Source organism: Oncorhynchus keta, chromosome 34, assembly GCF_023373465.1.
Source record: "Oncorhynchus keta strain PuntledgeMale-10-30-2019 chromosome 34, Oket_V2, whole genome shotgun sequence".
In the NCBI taxonomy this organism is placed as follows: Eukaryota; Metazoa; Chordata; class Actinopteri; order Salmoniformes; family Salmonidae; genus Oncorhynchus; species Oncorhynchus keta.
In genome coordinates, this window is record NC_068454.1 from 36860427 (window position 1) to 36885530 (window position 25104).

Consider the following 25104-nt stretch of genomic DNA (forward strand, 5'->3'; position numbering starts at 1 on the left):
CAACATTCACCTTCTGCTACCATTTCTGTCAGGCCGTCTACACATACAGTTTGATGCATACGTTCGATAAATCCAATTCATGCACCACACCAAACGCACTACAACGCAATGCTGCAAGGCAAACAGAGTGTTTCATTCTGGTGTACCAAAATACAATTACACTGTCCGGTGTGTTCGAAGCAAAAGCCAATATGTATTTCATATACAATGATTTGCATTGGGCACATTTTAATTATTTTATTTTTACCTTGGAACATATTTTAAAACCAATATTTAATGCAAATATCACTTAAATATGAACAAATATGAATAATTGTTAATGTGTAGATAATTATTTATCAGATATCATGAATAAATACAGGTTATTGACATGTTTATACTATTACGTGAGGGACTTTTATTTGGAACATTTCCCGAAATTCCGTAACCCGAAGGTACTTGTTTAATGTTGCTGACGAGACGCTGATTCAAATCGGCAACCCCCCCATCCAGCTAATTTCGCCGGTTTCTGCAGGAGATAAATTACATTTGTACAACAATATATTAACGTTACACACGAAATTGTTTACTAACGTTAGCCATGTCTCAAGACGGATTTCAACCTACACTAATAAGGACCACGCACAATAACAACACGAGGTCTGTCATGCTACTAGCTAGCTCTAGCTAGCCAACGTTACATTCGATTTGTTTCCATCCAAGCATTTGATGCTCGTTAACTAACCAGCCAATTAGCTAGTTAGTGAGAATATTGCTATCAAATATATTTATAACTAACCCCTTTAGCAGGCTAGCAACATTTTTGCAAAAAATATTGAGGGCTTCATTCAGGACCATCATTTGTCAGTCAAAAATACCAACAAAAAAACTTATATTTCTATTGAATCAAATGCAGTGACACTAATGACTGTTAATCATGCTTTCTACGCAGCATGAGTATTCAACAAACTCAGGCACCGTGCCCTGGTAAAACGCCAATACAAATTCTGCATGAATACGGAACCAAAATTGGTAACCTTCCCGTGTATGTGATGGAAAAGGCTGAAGGGGAGGCACACCAACCCAGCTTCATCTTTAACGTGACAATAGGCGATGTGTCCTGCACAGGTGAGCCATCTTGTGAAGTATGTAAATTAGGCTCTATTTACCTAGAGGATTATGGGGGATTGATATTAACAACATGGTCTTCAAAGTTATATCCCCATGTTCGCCTCATCCTCAGTACTTTCTATGATACCGTGAGTAATCATTCTGTTATGTCCCAGGTCAAGGATCCAGTAAAAAAGCTGCCAAACACCAGGCTGCTGAGTCTGCCCTGAACCTTCTGGAAATAGATGCTGGGACACCGTGAGTGAACATGTACAATTTCTAAAATGAGCATTTATGACAACAAGTTGCGTTTGCAAACATTCTAGTCAGATAACCTCATTATTAACTTCTTACATCTGATATCCCCTCCTGCAGCCTTCACATAAAGACGGAGAGTAACGGCATCCCAGCAGAGCCCAACGATCAACCCAACTCAGTGGGGATTCTGCAGGTGTCTTTGTTATTTTCCTTCAATGACCTTCAATTGTGTTTTTGTAAAACAATAGGGAGGTGTACTGTTGCAGGGCTGTAATCATAGTAACACATTTATGTTGGCATTGAGCATCTTCAAGGTGACATCAGAAAAGTCCATATGATTATGAATAGATGGGTTGTTTTCATGTCTTTCCTAATATGTACACAATATATACAAAAGTATGTGGACATCCCTTCAAATTTGTGGATTTAGCTGTTTCAGCCATCCGTTGCTGACAGGTGTATAAAATCAAGCACACAGCCATGCAATCTCCATAGAGATACATTTGCAGTAGAATGGCCTTACTGAAAAGCTCAGGGACTTTCAACGTGGCACCTTCATAAGATGCCATCTTTTCAACAAGTCAGTTCGTCAAATTTCTGCCAAGCGAGAGCTGCAAAGGTCAAATGTAAGTGCTGTTATTGTGAAGTGGACACATCTAGGAGAAACAGCGGTTCAGCTGCGAAGTGGTAAGCTACACAAGCTCACAGAATGGGACCGCTAAAGTGGGTAGCGTGTTAAAATTGTCTGTCCTCGGTTGCAAACTGCCTCTGGAAGCAACATCAGCAGAAAAACTGTTCACTGGGAGCTTCATGAAATGAATTTCCATGGCCGAACAGCCGCTCACAAGCCTAAGTTCACCATGCGCAGTGCCAAGCGTCGGCTGGAGTGGTGTATTGCTCACTGCCATTGGACTCTGGAGCAGTGGAAACACGTTCTCTGGAGTGATGAATCACACTTCACCATCTGGCAGTCCGACTGACAAATCTGGGTTTGGCGGATGCCAGGAGAATGCTACCTGCCCCAATTTACAGTGCCAACTGTAAAGTTTGGTGGAGGAGGAATAGTGGTCTGGGGCTGTTACGGATCTTAACACTACAGCATACAATGACATTCTAGGTGATTATGTGCTTCCAACATTTTGGCAACTGTTTCAGGAAGGCCCTTTCCTGTTTCATCCTGACAATGCCCCCGTGCACAAAGTGAAGTCCATACACGAATGGTTTGTCGAGATCAGTGTGGAAAAACTTGACTGGCCTGCACAGAGCCCTGACCTCCTTTGGGATAAATTGGAACCCCGACTGTGAGCCAGGCCTAATCGCTCAACATCAGTGCTCGACCACTAATGCTCTTGTGGCTGAATGGAAGGAAGTCTCTACAGCAATGTTCCAACATCTAGTGGAAAGCCTTCCCAGAAGAGTGGAGGCTGTTATAGCAGCAAAGGGAGGACTAACTCCATATTAATGCCCACGATTTTGGAATGAAATGTTCGACGAGCAGTAGTCCACATACTTTTGGTCATGTAGTGTATGTTTCCTATGTATTCCTCCCAAAAGGAGCTGGCACTGCAGCGGGGATGGCGCCTCCCTGAATACACTGTTCTCATGGAGGCGGGCCCACCTCACAAGAGAGAGTTCACTGTTACCTGCAGAATGGAGTCACTGACAGAGACTGGTATGGTGGCTCCACGGTTGTTCTTTCTGAATGCTTTATAATTTTAAAAGTAGAAAGTGTTTAAATACTTTACCAATGCAAAAACACAATGCTTATGTTCTTTCAAATGCAAAGTGTTCAGTTGTCAATTATAAGTATGTCATCCACGTGTATCCGATAGCAATGGGAAATTCCAAGAAGGTGGCCAAAAAGGCAGCTGCGGAGAAGATGGTGGCTAAACTTCAGAATCTGTCTGGCTGTCCTGAAATCACATGGGTATGTTGAATGTTTCCTCTCATTTGGCCTCCTTGGTAAAACATATTTAGGGTGTTTAGAATGAATGTAATGAGTGATCTTTGACCAACTCTTTCCAGACCCCGAAGCCCAGTGTCCGTCTGGAGAACTTGCGTAACTCCTCTGCAGAGAAGATGTCTCTCCTGAGAAGGAACCCACTCAGCATTCCCAACACCGACTATATCCAGATGATGCTGGAGCTGTCCAATGAGCAAGGCTTCGAAGTCACATACTTTGACATTGGTAAGGAGCTATTTCTTCCTTTTGCTGATCATAGATGTTAACTTTGTGTTTTCAAGAATAGCTCAACGGGGGCATATTCCAAGTGTATTGTAGAGTGTGTTTGTGATGTGTTTGATAGATGAGCTGACTGTGAACGGGCAGTACCAGTGCCTGGCAGAGCTGTCCACCTCACCTGTTACCGTATGCCACGGCACGGGCATCTCCTGCGGCAACGCACACAATGACGCCGCACACAGCGCACTTCAGTACATCAAGATCATGGCTTCTATCAAATGAACGACCGTAGTAAACGTCACAACTGTTTCACCTGCAGAACATATTTAAGAAATTGAGGAGGAAAAACCCCATTTAATCACGACTGAAACGTGTAGCTATCTTCCATCTACCATTATGTTTTCACTCTTTACCCGTGTTTACTCCGTATGAAATTGGTGGATATTGAAGGCAGTATCAATAGGAATCATGCGATTCAGACAAAACATTCCAGTTGTTGTTTTTCTAACAGTGACAGTCAACACTGTTCATCACCTATGGTTTCGGTCAGATATTGAAGTTACTTTGAGAAGATCAGTGCAAAAAAACTAATCTAATCCCATGGGGGTTATGTACAGTAGAAAAACAAGGACAAGGGAATAGAATGGACACTAGTCTTGGAACGGCTTTGCTGCCAAAATGTCGACATATCGAAAATAGTCTCCAATTTATCCCAATCATTTATCGAATGATACACAATTTAAAACTGTATTGCACTGAACATAATTAGTGATGGAAACTGGTTGAATTTAACGTAATGTTATAGGTTCCCAAAATAATGAAGCCGATTGAGGGCCTATTGGATAAACTATGTAGGAACAAACACAATATATTCACAATACATTAATTTCACATTTTGTATTTGGTTTGATCTTCTAAACGATCTCTGCTTTATTTAATTGGTTATTTCTCTGCCCAGATTCAATTACGTGACTGAAATAATTTTCCATAGCAATATTAACCCCTATTTTCCAATCGGCTCATTAAAAAAGAGTCCATTATAACTTTGTTTGATTTTAGAGTAAAGGTTTTGAGCTTTGGTTGGTTTAAGACCATATTACTGTTTTTGTTTTTTTGTATTCGGTTTTATTCAGTCATAGGGAGAAGGACTGGTGTTTTTCGACTACCACCACATGTATTTACAAAGAACACTAATATTAAGCAGGTTTTTGTTTACAGTGACTTTATCTCCCAACAATTATCATTATGAACATCTGCTCAACTAGAAAGTTACATTTAGCTTGTTTAGGTGAAATTGTGCTGGATATAAAACCACATGTCTTTATGAACACATTTCTTTTTGTAAAATGTATCTTTTTTAAGTTAATGGTAGCAAGATGGCATTCTCGGAAACATCTGGACAACTCCTGACTTAGACTTCAAGACCAAGACTGCCATTATCGTCTCTTCATGCTACAAATGAGCAAGAGCCAATAATTGCAATCTTGGTAGCTTTGATGTTGATGACTAAGCAGGTAGTTGCCCTGTTGTGTATGGTGATGTCATCTTGCTCAGTCTGCCTGTAATGTTGTAGCTAGCCTAGTTATGTCAGCTGTATATGAAAGTCATGCTGCTGTGTGTGTTTTGAAGATTTTGAGTTTGTGTCGGCCTTCACACCAAGTCTTGCGAAATGTTTGCTGCCGATTACGGAGGATTTTTACATCCAAATTCCACCCTGTCCTGAGTTACTGTCACAGAGCCGAGACTGGGCGGTTTAATCACACATTCGTTTCCTTTTATCAAGGTGTATTGTAAATCGTCTCAATGTTTTGGCGGACTCATCCCAAGCGCGTGCTGTGTACCTGACCATATTAATACATATTTATTACATGTGAAGTGTGACAGACATGTTAAATAAATCTACCTGACATTGGCCTCATCCTACATTTATTTGACCTTTGACCCTCCCCCCATTTTAAACCAGTGCTGTAGAATGACCTATATAAACATGATTGCAGGGGAGATGGTAATAATTCAGTCCTCTAGTCTCTTGGTCTGGGTCAACATGGTAGCGGCAGAGCTGACAGGAAAAACAACTAAATAATCAAGGGAGTCCCAAAATATTATCTCAACCCGGTGCAAGAATTCCTTCACTTGTCTTTGATTCACTGGCAAAGGCCCACACAGGCCTTTACTGCCATCTACTGTGCAGGAGTACGATGGTGTTAATACACTTAGATACTTACCATGACACTACTATACCTAATGCATGGCTGGATTTGGTAAACAGTGATAAGCAGTTTGTGTCACAGACGCCACTGAGTTTTATGTATTTTTATTAGAACAAGCACTATGTAGCAGCAGTGTACAGTGGTCATGGAAAGATATGTACTTTGACAATTGCACTTTAGAAGGTACCCATTAGAAAATAGATAGAATTCAGCTGACACAGTGCGTAGTGGTACAAGTCAGTCCAAAATTCAAAAGAAAAAGCCCAATTGAGAAAATAAAATATTTCGTAAGGCATTTGCAACATTCATTGGCAGGCTATGTCATTTAAACATGCAGATATAAACATTGTAACTGATGAATTACTCAGGTCTAGCTGTTCTACTCTGATGAAACAAGTCTCTTATTTTTTCCTGGTCTCTCTGAAAACAATGTATTTATCTAGAACTAAAACTTTACAAAGTACATTATCCTCAAATGTCCTTATGAACAAAGTACTGGTGTTAGAGTGGTTGTAGCCTTTGCATAAGTCTAATCCAAAAGAGATAGGAATATTCCGCTGTTTACATGTAGTGCACTGCCAATAACAGTGATCACAAATGAGTGGGGCTGACTGCACAGAAAATAAGGAATTTGTAGATTATGTATGGGTAATGTCAATTGAGTGTGACCACAGTCTTCCATTCTCCCTCCCTCTTAACAAGATCTGACTACTACATTCCCTCCTTGGTGGAATGTAACACATTCAGAACATTTTCATTCCCTGACTGTCGTTATTTAGTACATAATACTCTGTGGGGAAAGTAGTTTATTGGATTTTAAATGGGTTTCTTATCAGTATTGTGTGAGAGGCGTTAATAAAAATGTATTAAGGCACAGCAAGTGGAATTGACACTGACAAACAATTGATTTCTGAATACATATCTATAATTTTTTGGATCTCATCTGCAGTACTGCACAGGATAGTGCACACAAAATAATTGTTTTCTTTACAATTGAACATTTAAATTCTACATATTTCTAACATAAAACCACTTTTCCTGTTTCGATTTCAGGCTTCATTCTGGACAAAACAATTCAAAGAACAAATAAATATAATCTCAATGTAAAAATGTGGTTCACTACAGATTCTGTGGTAATGTAACAAACGTCACCATTGTGTATTGACTTCAACACACAGTGACAGAGGGAGGGGAACATCAAATATACATTAAAGCTGAAATGTTTGGCAGTAAAAGATCTAAACGGTTTCAATTGTATTTGTGTAAAGGATAAACTCTCTAGGAACTGGACACATGTTTAAAGGATATTCAAATATAATAGCATTAGCTGTGTCGTAACTACCTAATTAAAACCACAGAACTTGAACAAGTTTATTTTTATTTATTAAAATGTTGGTCTTTGGCTTTAACATCCACATTCTGCCATTTGCAAAAGCAGAAAGTTCTGAACATTCTAAAACAACGTAATAAAAGTTGTTTTACTTACTCAAGCCCTTGGCCTCTACATAACAGATTTCCACATACATACGAATTCATGTCAAGTGTTTTCAAAGAACTGACAGTAGGTGGCTCTAGTGTTTCATAAAACACTAATTGTATAAGTGGGGGTAGTCAGTCTGGTGTAGTTGTGACGGTCGAATGGTCATGAGTCATGTGGTTCCCAGTAGAGGACACATTGACCTCTATACTGCCACAGGAGGACTCCACTTTCACTATGACATTTCAGCTAGTGGCTTGGTCGGGAAAGTAATGCGAGACCGGACTTGAGTGAAACGGAAATACATTTGACGAGCCCACTGGCTCCCTCACTATATATGGACAGAATCAAAGATGATTTGTGTAACCATGTATCCAGATAAGTGACCAGGTTTTAAATTGATTCCTCAGAAGGTTATGGCACAAGGCCAACCGTTCTGGGTAAGAATCTCTTCAGATCATCATGAGACGTCCTGAGTGTTAATATTACACATGTCCTTTCAGTTATACTATAGGGTAAACTGCAAACAGCAAAAAACACAGAAATTGTAGTACAGGAAATTAAAGAACATTACAATGATATTTATAATGACTTTTTAAAACTTGTATTTTTTAACTTAAACTATTAAAACTAGTTTGAATGTGAGCTGTATAAGGGAAAGAAGTAGAGTCTATACATGTGGTTTGCAATAACAGTTGTGGTGAGTGACATGAAGGGTCAAAAAGGAAGTTGTTTCTCAGGTCAGTGCTTACGTATCAGCAGTTGGGCTTGTAATGATGCTCCTCTTCCAGGCAAACTGGGACTAAAAGTCTCCGCTCAAGGGGTTTGTCTTTTGGAGTTGCTGAGGAAACCTCTCAGGATACAGCAACGTCCATCAATACCAGTGACTAAAACAAATTAACTGCAAAAACAAAAATGTGTCCCAAGAGAGAATACAGCTATGATACAGATTCAACTAATACAAAAAGGCCGATCCAAAAATAAGAGCAATCTTGCCAATATTGTATAATAGTTACATTTTCACTAAATTCTATGAGTTGACAATATTTTTGCAAAAATATCAGACTCTTTTCAATTTTATTTTTGTTATAGTCTATATAGCATATGCCAATGAAAGCTGCACTCTAAACATGCATGATACATACATAGGTCATCAAAAGCCTAATCCAAACTAGTCTAAATCAAACTGCTTTCAGAACTCAAGTGGGTTTCACTAAAAGCTTTAAAATGTGTGGTGTGGGATAGGTGACTTTTTAAGGCAAGGACATCCTCTGAAGTCAAAACAGCTTAGGATGGATCTACGTGGTAAGATTGTTGCCCTGACAACCCAGCCTCTGCAGCAAGCTCAATGGGGGGGATCCAAGAGGATACTTGGATGGGTGACTGGTTGGCTGCAGTGCCAAACAGGGTGACGGATGGTCCAACTCATCTCTCAGCTCTGAAGTCTTTTGTATTCTTCCACACTGTCATCTTGTCAATGAGAGGTTCATTTGAAAACCGTATTGTGCATAGGAAAAAGCCTCTGTCAGCGGTGATGATATGGTCTGTATAGCGATCCATATGCTACCATAGATTAGGGTTTTCCATGTTGATGAAGCCGGGGGATTTGCGAAGCTCCCAGTAGGTGTTGTTAGTGACCCAGCGCTCCCTATGATTGGCATCAACCACTTTCCTGGGAGTAAAGAGACGGGCAATCAATGAAATCGTCAGGGAGTTAAATGTCATGAGTGGAATAGATAACGACAACTCGGCCACACAAGTGTAGGAGGAACAGCCAGAATGTATTGCTGTCAATCTTGGCGATCCATTCCCCAATCTACCCCTCGTTCTTCCCCCATTGAGCTAGCCTGGCTTATACTTTACATCATTGTTAAATGACCCTCTAGCCTCTGTACTTACTTGAAGAAGCGTGGCTCGTGCTTTATGTCATTCTCCTCTTGCCACTTCCTTCTGGTGCGTTGCAGGTCTTCGATACGCTGCTTCTCTGAGGCAGCCATTTCCACATTGCCCTCCTCCAGGTGCCTAATGTAGAGAAACAACATCACTTTGACTCAAATACACTGTCAAGTGTCAATCAGCAGAGAAATACACAAAGCTTATCGACATATTTACCCGTACAAATACTATTTGACCGATGTCTTACTTCTGATTTCAAAACTCGTTTTTAAACCCTTTTTATAGCTTCACAAATCAATTCTGAAAATGTAGATCAGAGTAAAGCTGCAATGGTTCACTCGTCCAGTACAGTCAGATCTGCACGATAATGCTACTGTACCACGTTCTCTCAGCAGGTGGCAGCAGTAGCACACAGTGCATTTCTCATTCCGTCTGGGCATTTACAACAACCTTCACAGTAGCTGGAAGTGTGACGGCTGTCTTGACTCTACCTCTGATCGGGTCTGAAGCGGGCATCTGTGGGTGGTAGCAGATCTTGCATCTCAGGGCAAAGCTCATTGAGCTCAATGGCAAACCTGGTGAAGCCATAATACAGCTCGTAATCGGTGGGCATGGAGCCTGAGGGAAGAACACAAGAATCAAGAATCTGTTTCAAGTCCTTTTTTTGTTGTTGAATTGTCAACACTTTCTTTGCTCCCATATTATGGTCTCATGTACTAATAGCATATGTTCTAATATAATGCTGTATCTTCTTAATGAAAGGAGATATCCATAAAAATTTAAAAAAAGCAGTTCAAAGCATTCTGTTTAGCAACAGTATGATTAACATGGTTACCTGTCCTCCAGATGCATTTGGCAGAGGGCGGGACTCCACAGTAAAGGCCCTCATGCCATTTTCCGAACAGGCGATGCACTACCTTCCCCTCTTGGTCCATCACGATCCCTTGAACCTCATTGACATTAGAACTCCAGTAATTTCCCTGCAAATAAAATGGTAACAGTAACATTGTGACCGCAAGATAAATAGCATTCATCCCCCACCTGAAAGGTAACAAGTAGACAAGAATTACAATTCCAAATAAAAGAGACAGCCATGGTAATGGGATAAACGCTTTCACAGGGATGGTCGTTTCTCAGCACATAATTGCCTTTGGACTTCATAGTGTTTGTACTGGTCATATACACAGCTGAGTTCACCGGTGTCTTACCTTGACGAAAGTGAGTTTGCAGATACAGGCACTGCTTTTGGTGTTCCTAATGGTGATCTCCCCGTAGTGTTCGATCCACCTTCTGCCGCTTAGGATGTTGTGCACGCAGGTGGTGACCTTGTTCCACTCATAGTGGTCCCCAAAGCTGAACGACACAATAGCGATTAGCGTGAAAAGCTTGAAACACTCCCAGGATATCTACAGTAATCACAGACAAGGATAGTTATTAAGTCGGTCTGTGTCTTTGAGATGCTTACTGGGCAACATAATCACAAGTCTCACGAACAAAGCAGCGGGGGCTTGTGGGTACCTGTGCAATCTCATTTTCGGTCGAGGCAGAGGCGCTTGCAATCTCCTATAATCTATGTGCTTATTCAGCAGCACCCTCCCTTCCTGCTCCTCTGCCTTTCTGATTCCTTTCTCACAGGATATCTCACTCCTCCCTAACCCAGTCAGGGGAACTTCAGTAGGGAGTACAGTAGGTCCTTAAAGCTTCCCAGGACCCAGCATAGAGCCCACTCCACAGGGTGAAGTGATGGCTGTGGCAAGGGGAGGCTGGCAGAGGCCTGATGGCTCTAAGTAGGTAAGGCCACTGTTATGGAGTTATTTAGGTGGCTCCTATAGCGAATGACAGTGGGGACCAAACTGGGCCCGCGGAGACATTTAGTTTGGCCCGCCAGAAGGTCCATCCCAAAGAAACATCTAAAGGATGTTAAACAGAGAGGGACTGTGTGTGTGTGTGTGTTTAGCTGAAGAATAGGGCCAAAGATGGATTACCTTGGTAGCATAACATTGACTGTGCCAATGGGGAGGATTTCCATGGATTTCCCCCAGAATTTGTTTTTCCATCTGACATCTGAGAAGAAAATTGGCAGAATTAGAAAAAAGGAAACAATGACCCCATTGAGGAAGTGCACAACGTGTGTGACACTGTAATTCAACAGATAACCTACCTTGCCAGAAGGTGAACTTGTTGGAATCAGCGTGACAAGCTGAGATTGGTGGATGGTGGCTCACCTTCAAGAGATAATCAAACGTCACACGGCTTATCAGTGGCAATATTGCTAGATTGTTGCCTCGTAGACGAATTTATTTTAGGTCAAGATACAAGAAGGTGAGTCCTTATATTGTGACTATCATGCAGACTGGGTACCTGGTAACAGCTGACACCAGCACTTAGGCTAAGTGCAGACTAGGTTCAGTCAGACCACGGGGAAACAAATAGAGTTACCGTCATACCTTCAAAGGCACTGTTAGCCGACTGGGGGACAGTCTTTGTTTAAGCACGCCGAAAGCCACCAAACATGACAGGTCTGTCAGTCTGCAGCACAGTTCAATACAATACTGCAGCTCATGTTACTATTAAATTGATCTTACAGACATGAGAGAACTGGCACATTTGACCTAGTCTTGGAAAACCCAGACCTAGGGAACATTGTGGGACCCGTCTTGTCTTTCTAGTGTGTGTGTGGGGGGGTTAAAACAAATATTTAAACCAAGTGCACAAAACATTAAGAACACCTGCTCTTTCCATGACATAGACTGACCAGGTGAATCCAGGTGAAAGCTAGGATCCCTTGTTGATGTCACTTGTTAAATCCACTTCAATCAGTGTAGGTGAAGGGGAGGAGACAGGTTAAAGAAGGATTTTTAAGCCTTGAGACAATTGATACATGGATTGTGTATGTGTGCCATTCAGAGGATGAGCGGGCTAGACAAAATATTTAAGTGCCTTTGAACTGGGTCTGGTAGTAGGTACAAGGCGCACTGGTTTGTGTCAAGAACTGCAATGCTGCTGGGTTTTTCACACTCAACACTTTCCTTTGTGTATCAAGAATGGTCCACCACCTAAAGGACATGCAGCTAACTTGATACAACTTTGGAAGCATTGGCGTCAACATGGGCCAGCATCCCTGTGGAACGCTTTCGACAACTTGTAGAGTCCATGCCCCGATGAATTGAGGCTGATCTGATGGCAAAAAGGGGTACAACTCAATATTATATATATTATATATTATTATATATATATATTTTTTTTTTCTCAATAAGTAGGCCGTATAGTAGGGTGTACAGTACGCGATAGATTAAAAAAATATATTTTAAAAAGCTAGACAAAATTACCGACACATTATGTAAAAGGCTAAACAGATCCCATATCTACTACTGAGACGCTTGATACATACGGCCCCGCGCAACTCTGTAATGAATGTGTTCTGAGTGCCTACCTGCTCAGCGATAAAACACATGCCCTTGTCCTCACGGATACATTCATACGTCTCTCCCAGTAAAGGGTTGAATGGCTTGCTTCCCGCTCGGTAGTACGTGGAGGAGTATCCTGAGATGACGAACGCTGCCATAATGGCCTGTAGCAGAGAAACGGCAACACAATCAACGCTAACAACGCAAAACATACGCTTTCCATCAATACTGCCAGTGGCGTTACACTGAAACAGAAGTTCTATTTGTTTGATAAAAGTGACAAACTAATCATTTGTGCCTAAAATAATACATTAATAAATGATCTAAATGCCATTTAAACCCCTGGTACATACTGGTTTACAACCTCCCAGTAAAATATCATTATTGTCATACTTGTCTTGCAAGTGCAACGTTAGTATTCACACACCGTCCTGTTATGGTAACAAAGACAGGAGAATGACAGATGTGAGATTGAACAAGGTCGACAGCTGCAGCGGAGCGTGATGTCTCTGGAAGAGGCCAGGGCTGTTGTTCAGACTGTTTACTCTGGGCATGGCACTGCCAACGCCACGCCAGCGCACATGCCATGGACTGGACTCACCCAGTATGGGCTAGTGATGGTAGAGACCGGGAATGTATATAGTTGCTTGTGCTGATGAACTCCCATCTTAACCTGAAGAGGTTTTCCGTCATCTAATGAGCCTCTCCGGTATGTCTTCTGGGGTCTGTTAGCTGGTTTAGTGGGTCACATCATCACTAAGAGTTCCAGTAATGTAAGATTAGGTCATACCTTGTGGTGGTAGAGAATGCAGAGTTATACTTGTGGCTTTTCTAAGTGCATCCATACAGTTCTAGGACTCAGAGAGGTGAGCATTTGGGCCGTACCATGCACTGGTTCTCAGAGGGGTGAGCATTTCAGTTGTACCACGCGTTGGTACTCAGAGGGGTGGGTGTTTGGGGCCGTACCATGCGTTCGTAGGGGTCCTCCGTATCGGCAGCTCTGTCCAATAGCTCAGTGTACTCCAGCTCCTCACACATGTGCTGCAGGGTGTTGAGGGGCTCGTTGAGTTCCACGGGCATGGACACCTTGGACAGGTCCTTCCCTATGTTGTTCCTCAGGATGTTCCACAGGTTGATGTTGCTGCAGTCCGGCGAGGGGGCGGGGAGGGACGGGCGCCGCCCGTTACGGAAGGCACTTCCAGCCAGGTCTCCGTTCAGCACTGAAAAAAAAAATAGGAAAGTACAATACTGTCACGAAGCATCCTGGAGGACTCACGACCGTCTGAACCAGGCGTCGTCAAATCCTAGTCCTTGCATTTCATAATAGCCACAGGTAGTTCATGACTGAAACATAGTCAAAGGATGAATGGCTAGAATAGAAGATAGAGTGCCTGTGCAGAGGAGAGGGAGGCCCTGCTTCACTTTCCCCTGACAGCTTTCATAAACCCTGAGTGCCGCTCTTGGCAGACTGTGAGCCCTGCAAGGTCAATCCCTGCCTCACTGATAAATGACCTGGCCATCGCAGTGGGAGAGGGGGGAGGTGATGGTGGTGGTGGGGGCAGGGGGTTCACCACCACCTCTATTACATTAGCCCCCCTGCTCTAATGGAAGGAGAGGCCGCCGCAGAGGGGGGACCTACTTTGTCTGGAGACGTTATCGGTCACACTGGCATTGTCCTCTGAAATGTTATCGCTCACATCGCTGACGTATGACTCATCGTCCGAGGCCTAGAGGGAGCGGGGGACAAAAGAGCCACTGAGTCAGTACAGTACACACACCCAGAGAGCCTAGTCAATAACACACACACACACACACACACACACACACACACACACACACACACACACACACACACACACACACACACACACACACACACACACACACACACACACATACACACACACACAGAGAGTGACATGGACACACACACTACAGTTTGCCAGTGGCTAGCAAACTGCAGTCAGCGCTGGCTTTCTCTCTCTCGCTCTGCAGTAATCAAAAGATGAGACACTGCAGCATTTCCATGCACTTTATATATAGTAACATACAATGAACTCATTGACGGTGCCAGAGAACAGCAGATTGTGGCTGGCAGTAATGGTCTCTATTGCAGTACAGTCAGCTGCTGGAAGAGCTTTTTTGGCCAACAGCACTCTGCTGGTTTGAAAAGGGCCTGGCACCTGAGGCAGAGGATTTGGCCTTAGACTAGTGATGGGATATCCTTGGTGAGTAATCCTTCAGTGGGACACTAGCTAGCAGCACTGGATTTGCATACCTGGGGAGCAGCAAGCCAGTCCTGCTGGCTTTTATGAGGCCATATTGACTGGGGCTTGGTATTCATGGCAGTGAATGAGAAAGGCCATCTTTGTGGCTTAGGAACGGACACAAACCATCAGTCTAGAGGATGAACCATGTCAAATCCATAAAGAAGGGCTTATCATTGAAAACCTGGAGGTGGGAAATCACAGGGGACAGTGGCATGAGAAATGCCGCCGCGCTTTAGGACATGACTGGACCCAGTTGAAGGATTTAAGCAGCAGGATAATTAAATGGAGACTGGAGAGCCCCCCTCCAGTGTGGCTTTGTTTTGACTTTCCGTTGTGTTATCTCTGTCCCTCACACTCTTCTCGTGAATCGCTGATGAACTCCAGCTCCACTCGGCCATCGGCCATGCTTTATCTGAGCTCCCAGCCCTTTGACATGTTTTCACCCTCCCCCTTCCTCTTCAATCTGCTCCCCGTGGTCCTGCTGCCATCCCCCCTCCCAACGCCCCACTCTCACCTCGTTCTCCGACGAGCTGGCAGACAGAAGCACTTCCTGGGCGTCGAAGAACTCGGACACAGACTCGGACATGGACAGCCTGCTCTCATTGGACGTCTGTTGTGTCAGAGGGATTCCCATCTGCTCACCAGCCTGCAAGAAAACACAGTGAAACACAACTAACTTATTTGAAGTTAATTGGGAGAGGGAAATGACAGAACTGCAATGTGTAACGGGGGTCTTTATTCATCCTATATTTTCTGAAAGGACTGAGGTCACAATGATTTCTGATTAGTCATTTTCCCATTTACCTTGACGTCAGGGTCAGCATAACTTAATGATCAGTAAGCTCACCTGCCAAGATATACTGGAAGCACCATCCTTCTTTAAGGACAGGAATCAATAGTGTAATTGGCAAATGCAGTAAGCAGAGATTCCACAATGTTTTCCAGTTAACTAAGGCTACATGGCCAGCTCTATAATGCCTGTGTATCACCACAGAGGTGGAAGAACAGCATACAAGATCACGCTATTCTCCCTGACCTCACCTGGCAGCTATCGGATGGCTGCTGTAAGCACATTCAGCACTGCCATGGCAGGTTTTCTGCAAGTCGGGGGACATTGGTTTTGGGGAATAGAAAAACTTCAGACAAGTTTATCTAGTTGAAGATGTAGCTACCTCGTCAGAACTGGGAATGATGTTCACACTGACTGTTTGTTCAGACAGGACCGACTCAGAGTGGATGCGGCCCAGTCGGGTTTTAAGCTCTGCGTTTTGGGACAGGGCCTGAAAGAAATAATGATCCATCACTAATCTGTCAGCTAGATGAGAAAATACAGAGTGGAATAGAGAACTAAAAAGATAAGCATTAAAACTGGATCTATGTCATGCAGCTCTACATTCATTAACACAGAAAAATCGGAGGCTTATACTGTATGTACTGGCACACTATGGTCATATTTTGTGACAATGATTATAATGTCATGTTATACAGTTATAATGTCACCTATAGTTCGACAGATTTTTACTGCTGCAGTTATTTTCTGTATTGGTCTAAACTGTAATATCTCCAATCAAACCTACGTAACAGGTCCCTAAGGAGAGTATAGTACATCAGCTACCCTGACAACCCTTAGCTGCAAAGGGCATGTTAAGTTGACATCCCGACAACCCTCTCTGTAGCCATACCATTACTCTACACACACGCCATGGCCTGATACCCTTGACCTGCACTATTACGAAAACTCCCAATTAAGAACCAAAACAGTAGATAAACGGTTGACACATTTCGCAAAAAAAAAAACATTTGACATGTCAACACAGAGCGCACTCCAATGAAATCATTGGCAAACCCAAAGGAGTCAACTTAATGGACTTGAGACGCACAGTTAATATTACTTTCCAATGATTTGGAAGAAAAGATAACAGCAGTTGTTTAACTAAGCTGTCCTCTTTTTCCACGTCTCACCTCTCAGAAAGAGATGAAAGCGATTGCAATGAATCAACAACAGCTGCTCTGCTTTCCACGATGAGTTATTAGCTCAGTCTCACTATGTGACAATGTAAAAATGGATCCATTCTCATAGAAACAGAAAACAAAAGCCATATCATTCTTTCAAAACACCTCATCTCTCCATCCATTGCATGAACAAAATATGTGCTGCACTGAATATTTGAAGTGACGCAGTGAATTCTGACAAAAACAACAATATTAACAATTTATAATGACAGTTCCCAGTGCAGGGGAATTCTGGGTACTGTAGTACATTTCTTATAGAACACCTACATGTCTCACCTGTGACAGAGACTTCCTGAGGGTGATGAGCTGGACAGACTGCCCTGATGACTGACCCTGGTCTGATAAAACCGTTTTGATCTTCTCCTTCTCTATGGCCACTGTGTTGAACGCAGACTTTAGCAGAGAGTGGACTGCAAAGAAAAGAACCAGAAATCCCTTTTAAACACACCCTCTAGTTACAACTCTTCAGTATCACTTTCTCTTTATTTTAGTGCTATGGTCTAGTGTAAAGCCACGTGAAGTGTAAATACATCTGTTGATTGGTGTCAAATGTATTCCAATAGTCTAAAACAGGGTTTCTTAAACTGTTTCAGTCTATGACCCAAATTAAGATTTCTGTGTTTTCCTGGGACCCAAGCTTATGAAAACATGCAACTATTTGTAAATATGGGTACATTCCATTGCCCTTATGCCTAAAACAAATGCAATATAGAAAAAAAAAAAAAAAAAATTAAATACCCATATGAATATGAATGTTTATTGTTCCCCATTAAAAACACACTGCTTCCTGCTGTAGATGAGCAACCCAGACCCTTGAGTGTTTGCCAAAAAAAGCATCTTGCTTCAATCAGTTTATTCCAGTTCAGAATAAAAATGATGACTTACATTTTAACTGCAACAGTTCCAATCTAGACTTGTTTTCAACAATTTCTACAGTAATATGTACAGTAGGCCCGATCATTTTTAGGGTTGCACTATCAGTAGCTAGCCGGCTTGCTTTGGCTAACGGCAACTAACTAGCCATTAGCTGTGTAGAAGATGATTGTTTAAAAGAAACTCACATCGGCTACTGTGAGATATTATTTCTGCTTATCATCAACACCTGTAATAAAATGACAACAATGCGTTGCGAGCTGACGTCCACTGCCCTGTCTTTCTAAGGAGCCCCTGGGTTTACCGTCATTCTGTTTGGTCAGGACGTGTTGTTTTTAAAATTTGTTCGTTTTGAGACACTCATAACCAAGCACTTCCCCGCACAAAAAAAACATGGTGGGCGCTCCTAGTTATTTCTCAAAGTTTGTATCAAACCAAGAGAGAGAAACTCATCGCTGTATTCGCGTTTCATGACGACTGAGTTCAGTCCGAACTTGTGGCTAGCGTGAGAGTCCATTGGATGACAGAGGTGCGTCGGAATGCGGAGCCAGTGGCTCACAGCGCATCGTCTGCTGCTGAACGACAGCGCCGCAGTGTGTGGGTCGCCGAGGGATCGTCACGAAAACTGCAGAAAAAAAAGAACCACGAAGCACATCTCCCTCCCACTCGCGCAGTGGCCAAACTGTGCAGACACAGCTGCTAAGCAGAGAGCGCAGTTGCACTTGGCCAAATCAATGAGTCACTCATGAAATAATGATACATTTACTCTGACACGTTGAGACCCACCATTAACAGGTCCAAAGTGGGTCGCGACCCATACATTAACAGGTCCAAAGTGGGTCGCGACCCATACATTAACAGGTCCAAAGTGGGTCGCAACCCATACATTAACAGGTCCAAAGTGGGTCGCGACCCATACATTAACAGGTCCAAAGTGGGTCGCGACCCATACATTAACTGGTCCAAAGTGGGTCGCAACCCATACATTAACAGGTCCAAAGTGGGTCGTGACCCATACATTAACTGGTCCAAAGTGGGTCGCGACCCATACTTATAGACAGTCTGGTCTAACATGACCTTTCTATTCAGTGCAGCAGCCTGTATGTGTGTCTGCGTCTGTCTGTCTGTCGGTGTATGTGTGTGTGTGTGTCACCTTTCTGAGCGATGAGGCAGAAGTCCTCCTGCAGTTTGATGTAGTCGCCTCCACACTCTATGTTGTCAGGGGCCAGGCGAGAGGCAGGGGTCTGGATGTCCACCAGCTCAGCACTCAGGTTGGGGTTTGAGGAGTGGAGGCGAACTGGAGACATGCTGGCACTCACAGGGAGAGACGGGACCTGAAAGGGAGGAGGGAAGTGGGGCACTGTAAGTACCACCTGGAAGACTTACAGTGCCCTCAGAAAGTATTCAGACCCCTTTACTTTCCCCACATTTTGTTGTGTTACAGTCGGAATAAAAAATGGATTACACTGAGATTGTGTCACTCATCTATACACAATACCACATAATGTCCAAGTGGTTTGTAGATTTTTTTTTTTTAATTAATAAAAGATTAAAAGATGAAATATCTCGAGTCAATAAGTATTCAACCCCTTTGTTATTCAAGCCTAAATACGTTCAGGAGTAACAATGTGCTTAATAAGTTACATGGACCCGTTTCGTGTTCAATAATAGTGGTTAACGTGATTCTAGAATAACTACCCCCATCTCTGTACCCCACACATACAATTATCTGTAAGGTCCCTCAACCAAGTAGTGCATTTCAAGCACAGATTCAACCACAAAGACCAGGGAAGTTTTTCAATGCCTGGCAAAGACAGGCACTGATTGGCAGATCAAAAAGCAGATGATTAATATCCCTTTTGAGCATAGTGAAGTTATTATGGTGAAGTTGGATGGTGTGTCAATACACCCTGTCAATACAAATATACAGGCGTCCTTCCTAACTCAGTTGCCAGAGAGGAAGGAAACTGCTCATGGATTTCACCATGAGGCCAATGGTGATATTAAAAACAGTTACAAAGGTTAATGGTTGTGATATGAGAAAACTGATCAACAACATTGTAGTTACTCCACAATATTAACCTAAATGACAGAGTGAAAAGAAGCCTGTACAGAATAACAAATATTCCAAAACATGCATCCTGTTTGGAACAAGTCCTGAAAACAAAGCGTTATGTTTGGGGCAAATCCAACACAACACATCACTGAGTACCACTCTTCATATTTTTAACCATGGTGGTGGCTACATCAAGTTATGTGTAATGCTTGTCATTGGCAAGGACTAGGGAGTCTTTTAGGATAAAAAGAAATGGAATACAGCTACAAGCATAGGGAGAATCCCAGAGGAAAACCTGGTTGTCTGCTTTCCAACAGACACTGTAAGACAAATGCACCTTTCAGCAGGACAACAACCTAAAACACAAGGCCAGATTGGTGAGAATTGTTTTTATTTCATCCATTTTGAATTCAGGCTGTAACACAACAAAATGTGGAATAAGTCAACGGGTATGAATACTTTCTGAAGGCCCTGTAGGTGGTGGGAATGTGGGCCAAGTTATGTGTCTACAGAAAGGACTGAATGGGTCCAGATTAAGCTCAAGTTCTGGCTCGTTATATAACACCCTTCTGCTGTCTCTTCAGCTAAATATTTGAGCACACAGACTGATAGTAAATAATAGATAGATACGCACACTTGTATGTTTGTTTACATCCCTCTATAAATCACACCAAGTCTGCCAAGTCATTGGAGACAGTGAAGCACAGTTGAATCAGAGGCTTTGTTCCAACCAATGTTCTTTTCATGTTCCTCAGCTATAAATAAACCATAAAACAAGGAAAAAACCTTTCCCCTTGTTTCTCCTGGACTGATGACTCACTCGTTCATCAACACTACGTATCCCAGAGGGCCGCTGGTGAGGAAACGGTTGGTTCTGGGCTACATAATCTACCAGAACACCCGTAGTGATAAGAACTCAGTATCATGAAGGAAAAGGCTTTTAAACGGCCTGTTGTTGCAAATCAGCCATTGGAACCGTTTTAAAAAACGGAGCGTTATATAAATTCAAAGCATGACTAGCCTTTTCCCAAAGCAGTAGAGAGTGTTAAAAGTAAATAGGGGAATTTAGTCAATATAAGAAAAAAGCAGACGGCTGCACAATGAGGGCGTTCGGACACAGAAAGACAATTCCAAAGAGCTATGTGTGTGCGTGAGACAGAAAAAGAGAGAGACTGGATATCTAAGAAATGAGAGGTACCTGAAGCTGCAATTTTGCATCTTTGCCGACACTTTTTGTTCTCCATCTTCTGTTCATGCGCTTGTCTTTCTTTGACATGTCTACACAATTGCTCTACATAACAAACACGGATCAGAATATGTGAGAGGTGGTTAATAAGACAAGCAAAGGTTGCATCATCACTAAGAGAGAAGCAATGATGCCAGATAACATAGGAGCAATGATGCCAGATAACATAGGAGCAATGATGCCAGATAACATAGGAGCAATGATGCCAGATAACATAGGGGCAATGATGCCAGATAACATAGGAGCAATGATGCCGGATAACATAGGAGCAATGATGCCGGATAACATAGGAGCAATGATGCCAGATAACATGATGCCAGAAAGCGTAGCAGCAATGACAGTTAACCCACACATTGTTTTTTTGTTGTTGTTGCTTTTTTTACCCCCTTTTTCTCCCCAATTTCATGGTGTCCAATTGTTTTGTCTCATCGCTACAACTCCCGTACGGGCTTGGGAGAGACGAGGGTTAAAAGTCATGCGTCCTCCGATACACAACCCAACCAAGCCGCCATGCTTCTTAACACAGCGCGCATCCAACCCGGAAGCCAGCCGCACCAATGTGTCGGAGGAAACACTGTGCACCTGGCAACCTTGGTTAGCGCTCACTGCGCCCGGCCCGCTACAGGAATCGCTGGTACGCGATGAGACAAGGATTTCCCTACCGGCCAAGCCCTCCCTAACCCGGATGACGCTAGGCCAATTGTGTGTCGGTTACGACAGAGCCTGGGCGCGAATCCAGAGTCTCTGGTGGCGCAGCTGGCGCTGCAGTACAGCGCCCTTAACCACTGCGCCACCCGGTAGGCAACCCACATATTGTTAGCTATGAAATTGAGGATGGGATCATCTCCACACAATTGAATAAAAAAAAAACTTTATCTTAATGAAAAATAATTTCTCTTAATGAAATGTAACGATTCAAAGCAAATGGCAAACATTCAAACGTTGATGTATGCTCTTAATCAAATGCAATTTGTTATACATCGAATGGAAAGCAACAATGAATTATGTGAGACTAAACGGATTGGGCCTGACCATGAGGCCCAGAGATACACACCTCCATCCATTAGAGTAACAGCCCCCCACTCAGACACTGCTGTGCTAAGATTAAACTCTCCCTACTTCTTGCTATGTGCGTGTGTGTCTGTGTGTGTGTGTGTGTCTGTCTGTGTGTGTGTTACCTGCATGTCAGTGAAATTAGGAGCCGACTGGGTCCTCTGTAAGATCTCCAGGCTCTGCAGTAACTTGCTCAGCTCTATCAGGCTGGACTGACAGCGGGCGAGCTCTGGGAAGAAGCAACACAAGTCAATGTGTCACACACTGGAAGACCACGTCTGACACAACGTGACTCATCGTTTTTTCCACCACTACTGTGTTTAACAAATGAGAGAACCATTGTGGAAAAACAAATATCCTCATTAGTTTAAGTAACAAAGTGGAATAATATGACAGGCAGTTGCTACTAGGGTTGCAAAAGGTACCGGTAATTTACGGGAATCTTCAGTCATTTTGGTAATTAACAGCAAGTCTATGGCAATCTATCGTAACTTTTGTCATTTATACTTGAATAACTTTTTTTTTTTCAATGAATATACAATATTAGTATTGTCTGAGTTTCTAGTCGATCGACCATATGGTTCAAGAGAAAACAGACAAATAATCTATTCAACAATGGCATTATTTTCAATTACTTCGTCAACTCGTCCAATTATTGACTTTTTATACAACATAGACAACAAATACATATTGACATAGTAAAATAAATAATGTGAATAGTGTATAGTAGTAAAAATAGTGTAAAAGACAAATAAGGATATTTAACGCTGAAACCCTTATATGAAACACTAAATGGTGTTCATTAAGTTGATGGTTAATATTTTTACAGTTTTACAGCTTTGATATTCTCTTTTTTTATTTGAAAATCTGAATTCTTTCATACATTTGACATGTTTGTAAAGCCAGAGAGGGGGCCAGAGATAATTAGACGCCTGTGATAATCTGAACTACCCAAAAGGGCCACTAGACGTATTGTGATAGATTACATAAAATCCTTGAAAGATTCAAAAATTCTGGTAGTTTACTGGTAAACTTTGAAAGTTTCCAGTAATATACCCTCTTTTTGCAACCCTAGTTGCTACTATCAGGAGCCATTGTACATCAGACATGGGCATGAGGAGAATATCCCATCATATGAATAATACAGTAAATCTTTCAATGTTGGCAGGGAAAGGGAAATATATTGCTGATCCTTATCATCCCGATATAATAGATGTATGTTTCACAGCAGTGATGGTGGGAAGAGAGCACTTACCCTCTGTACACTTGTCCATCTCCTCCGACTCCTGAAGCCATGCGGCCACTTTGCTCTGTCCGTTACTGTAGGAGGCCGGCAGGCTGCTGCTGCTAGGGACTGGGGGGGACTGCCATGATGGAAGGGTGGTGGGTTTGGGCTGCTGGAGGGACAGGGATAGAGACACATGGGGGTTGGGTTAGTAAACACACCTCAGACATACAGTATGTATACCTTCTGAATAACACACACCAGATGTGAGAGAAACATGAGCGTTTCCTGCTTTCCGAGTCACATTCTAACAGAATTCATGCTTTCTAAAAGAAATTCTAAAGATAAATCATTCTTTCTAAGAGAAATGAGAATAGAATTCTTGCTTTCTAAGAGAAATTAGTATAGTAACTGTGAAACAAAGGACAGGAGATATAGCATGTGCAAATCACCAAAGATTTCCTACTCAGAACAGTAAAGATTTTCTGCATCCTCACCACTTCAAAGCCACAGATCTTTATTGACTCACGTCCTGTGAGAGTGCTGATCAGTAAGAGCCTGTAGCGCGCAGGCCGAGACCCAGACCCAGCTGCTCTGAATACAGGTTTGTTTGATGAGTCCTAATAACCTGAGTCTGCCAGAGACTCTCCCTCCCTGGGGGATTCAGTGCCATTAGTCTTCTAATTAGCTCGGTAACCGAGCAGGGTTGTTAGAACCCCGTCACAAATGAAAATGTTGAGTGGCTGTATATTGAAACGCTAACAGCATTGTATGAGGGCCACTACCACCACGTAAACCCAACCTGAGTCAGACAGACGTAAAAGTTCAGCTTACCACAGCAGAGAACAACTGTGCCGAGGTAACCGCCAGGGAAGAGAGGCCCACCTTTACGTCATGTTGTCCCGCAATGGGGGTGGGGGCTGGCTGAGGGTGGGGGTGTGGGATGGGGGACTCGGTGGTGGCAGGGGGAGGGAACGTCCTTATGGTGGCGTCTCGGGGGGAGCGGACGATCTCGTTCTGCCGGTAGAGACGGTGGTGGCGCAGCTTGACCACCCAGGAGTCAAAGATGTCTGGAGACTTGACCTGGGAAGAGAGAAGAGAAGAGGGGAAAGGAATAGAAGAGACGTGAGAACGAGAGGAAAGGGCATAGTCTTTGAATAATGCAAATGTAGAGTGATGCCACAGTAAATCCAATCTAATGTTATTTGTCACATGCTTCGTAAACAACAGGTGTTGACCAACAGTGAAATGTTATGTAGGCTACTCTACCTAGACTACATGACCAAAAGTATGTGGACACCCACTCGTTGAAGATTTCATTCCAGAATCATGGTCATTAATATGGAGTTGGTCCCCCCCCCTTTGCTGCTATAACAGCCTACACTCTTCTGGGAAGGCTTTCCACTAGATGTTGGAACTTTGCTGCAGGGAATTGCTTCCATTCAGTCACAAGAGCATTAGTGAGGACGGGCACTGATGTTGGGCGATTAGGCCTGGCTCGCAGTCTGCGTTTCAATTCATCCCCAAGGAGTTCGATGGGGTTGAGGTCAGGGCTCTGTGCAGTCAAGTTCTTCCACACCGATCTCGACAAACCATTTGTGTATGAACCTCACTTTGTGTACGTACGGGGGGCATTGTCATGCTGAAACAAGAAAGGGCCTTTCCCAAACTGCTGGATGCACAGAATCGTCTAGAATGTCATTGTATGGTGTAGCGTTAACATTTCCCTTCACTGGAACTAAGGGGCCTAGCCCGAACCATGAAAAACAGTCCCAGACCATTATTTCTCCTCCACCAAACTTTACCGCTGGCACTCTGCATTTGGACAGGTAGCGTTCTTCTGGCCTCC

The 25104-nt window shown here is 43.0% G+C and overlaps 2 protein-coding genes across 9 annotated transcripts in view; one reads left to right on the forward strand and one right to left on the reverse strand.

Annotated features, from left to right (window-relative positions):
- Window positions 1-431: 431 nt before the first annotated feature.
- Window positions 432-5441, forward strand: prkra (protein kinase, interferon-inducible double stranded RNA dependent activator). Its single transcript, XM_035750021.2, has 8 exons — window positions 432-639; window positions 932-1107; window positions 1266-1347; window positions 1465-1540; window positions 2902-3019; window positions 3180-3274; window positions 3373-3535; window positions 3654-5441. The coding sequence occupies exons 1-8, from the start codon at window positions 581-583 to the stop codon at window positions 3809-3811; spliced, it is 927 nt and encodes a 308-aa protein (XP_035605914.1). The 5' UTR covers window positions 432-580; the 3' UTR covers window positions 3812-5441.
- A 386-nt stretch (window positions 5442-5827) lies between these two features.
- osbpl6 (oxysterol binding protein-like 6) overlaps window positions 5828-25104 on the reverse strand; it is a 59686-nt gene continuing 40409 nt past the window's right edge. The window contains exons 6-23 of one of the 8 annotated variants that reach the window (XM_035750017.2): window positions 24141-24338; window positions 23286-23424; window positions 22156-22259; window positions 20930-21022; window positions 18829-19009; window positions 17070-17212; window positions 15962-16069; window positions 15304-15435; window positions 14159-14246; window positions 13486-13739; window positions 12546-12683; window positions 11274-11337; window positions 11098-11176; window positions 10321-10465; window positions 9948-10092; window positions 9604-9730; window positions 9116-9238; window positions 5828-8888 (exon numbers count right to left, since the gene is read on the reverse strand). In XM_035750017.2, the coding sequence (XP_035605910.2) occupies window positions 8780-8888; window positions 9116-9238; window positions 9604-9730; window positions 9948-10092; window positions 10321-10465; window positions 11098-11176; window positions 11274-11337; window positions 12546-12683; window positions 13486-13739; window positions 14159-14246; window positions 15304-15435; window positions 15962-16069; window positions 17070-17212; window positions 18829-19009; window positions 20930-21022; window positions 22156-22259; window positions 23286-23424; window positions 24141-24338 (2370 nt within the window). In that variant the 3' untranslated portion in view covers window positions 5828-8779. Of the gene's footprint in view, window positions 8889-9115; window positions 9239-9603; window positions 9731-9947; window positions 10093-10320; window positions 10466-11097; window positions 11177-11273; window positions 11338-12545; window positions 12684-13485; window positions 13740-14158; window positions 14247-15303; window positions 15436-15961; window positions 16070-17069; window positions 17213-18828; window positions 19010-20929; window positions 21023-22155; window positions 22260-23285; window positions 23428-24089; window positions 24339-25104 lie in introns of all 8 variants that reach the window. The other 7 variants (XM_035750016.2, XM_035750014.2, XM_035750015.2 and 4 more) reach the window with 7 other exon arrangements.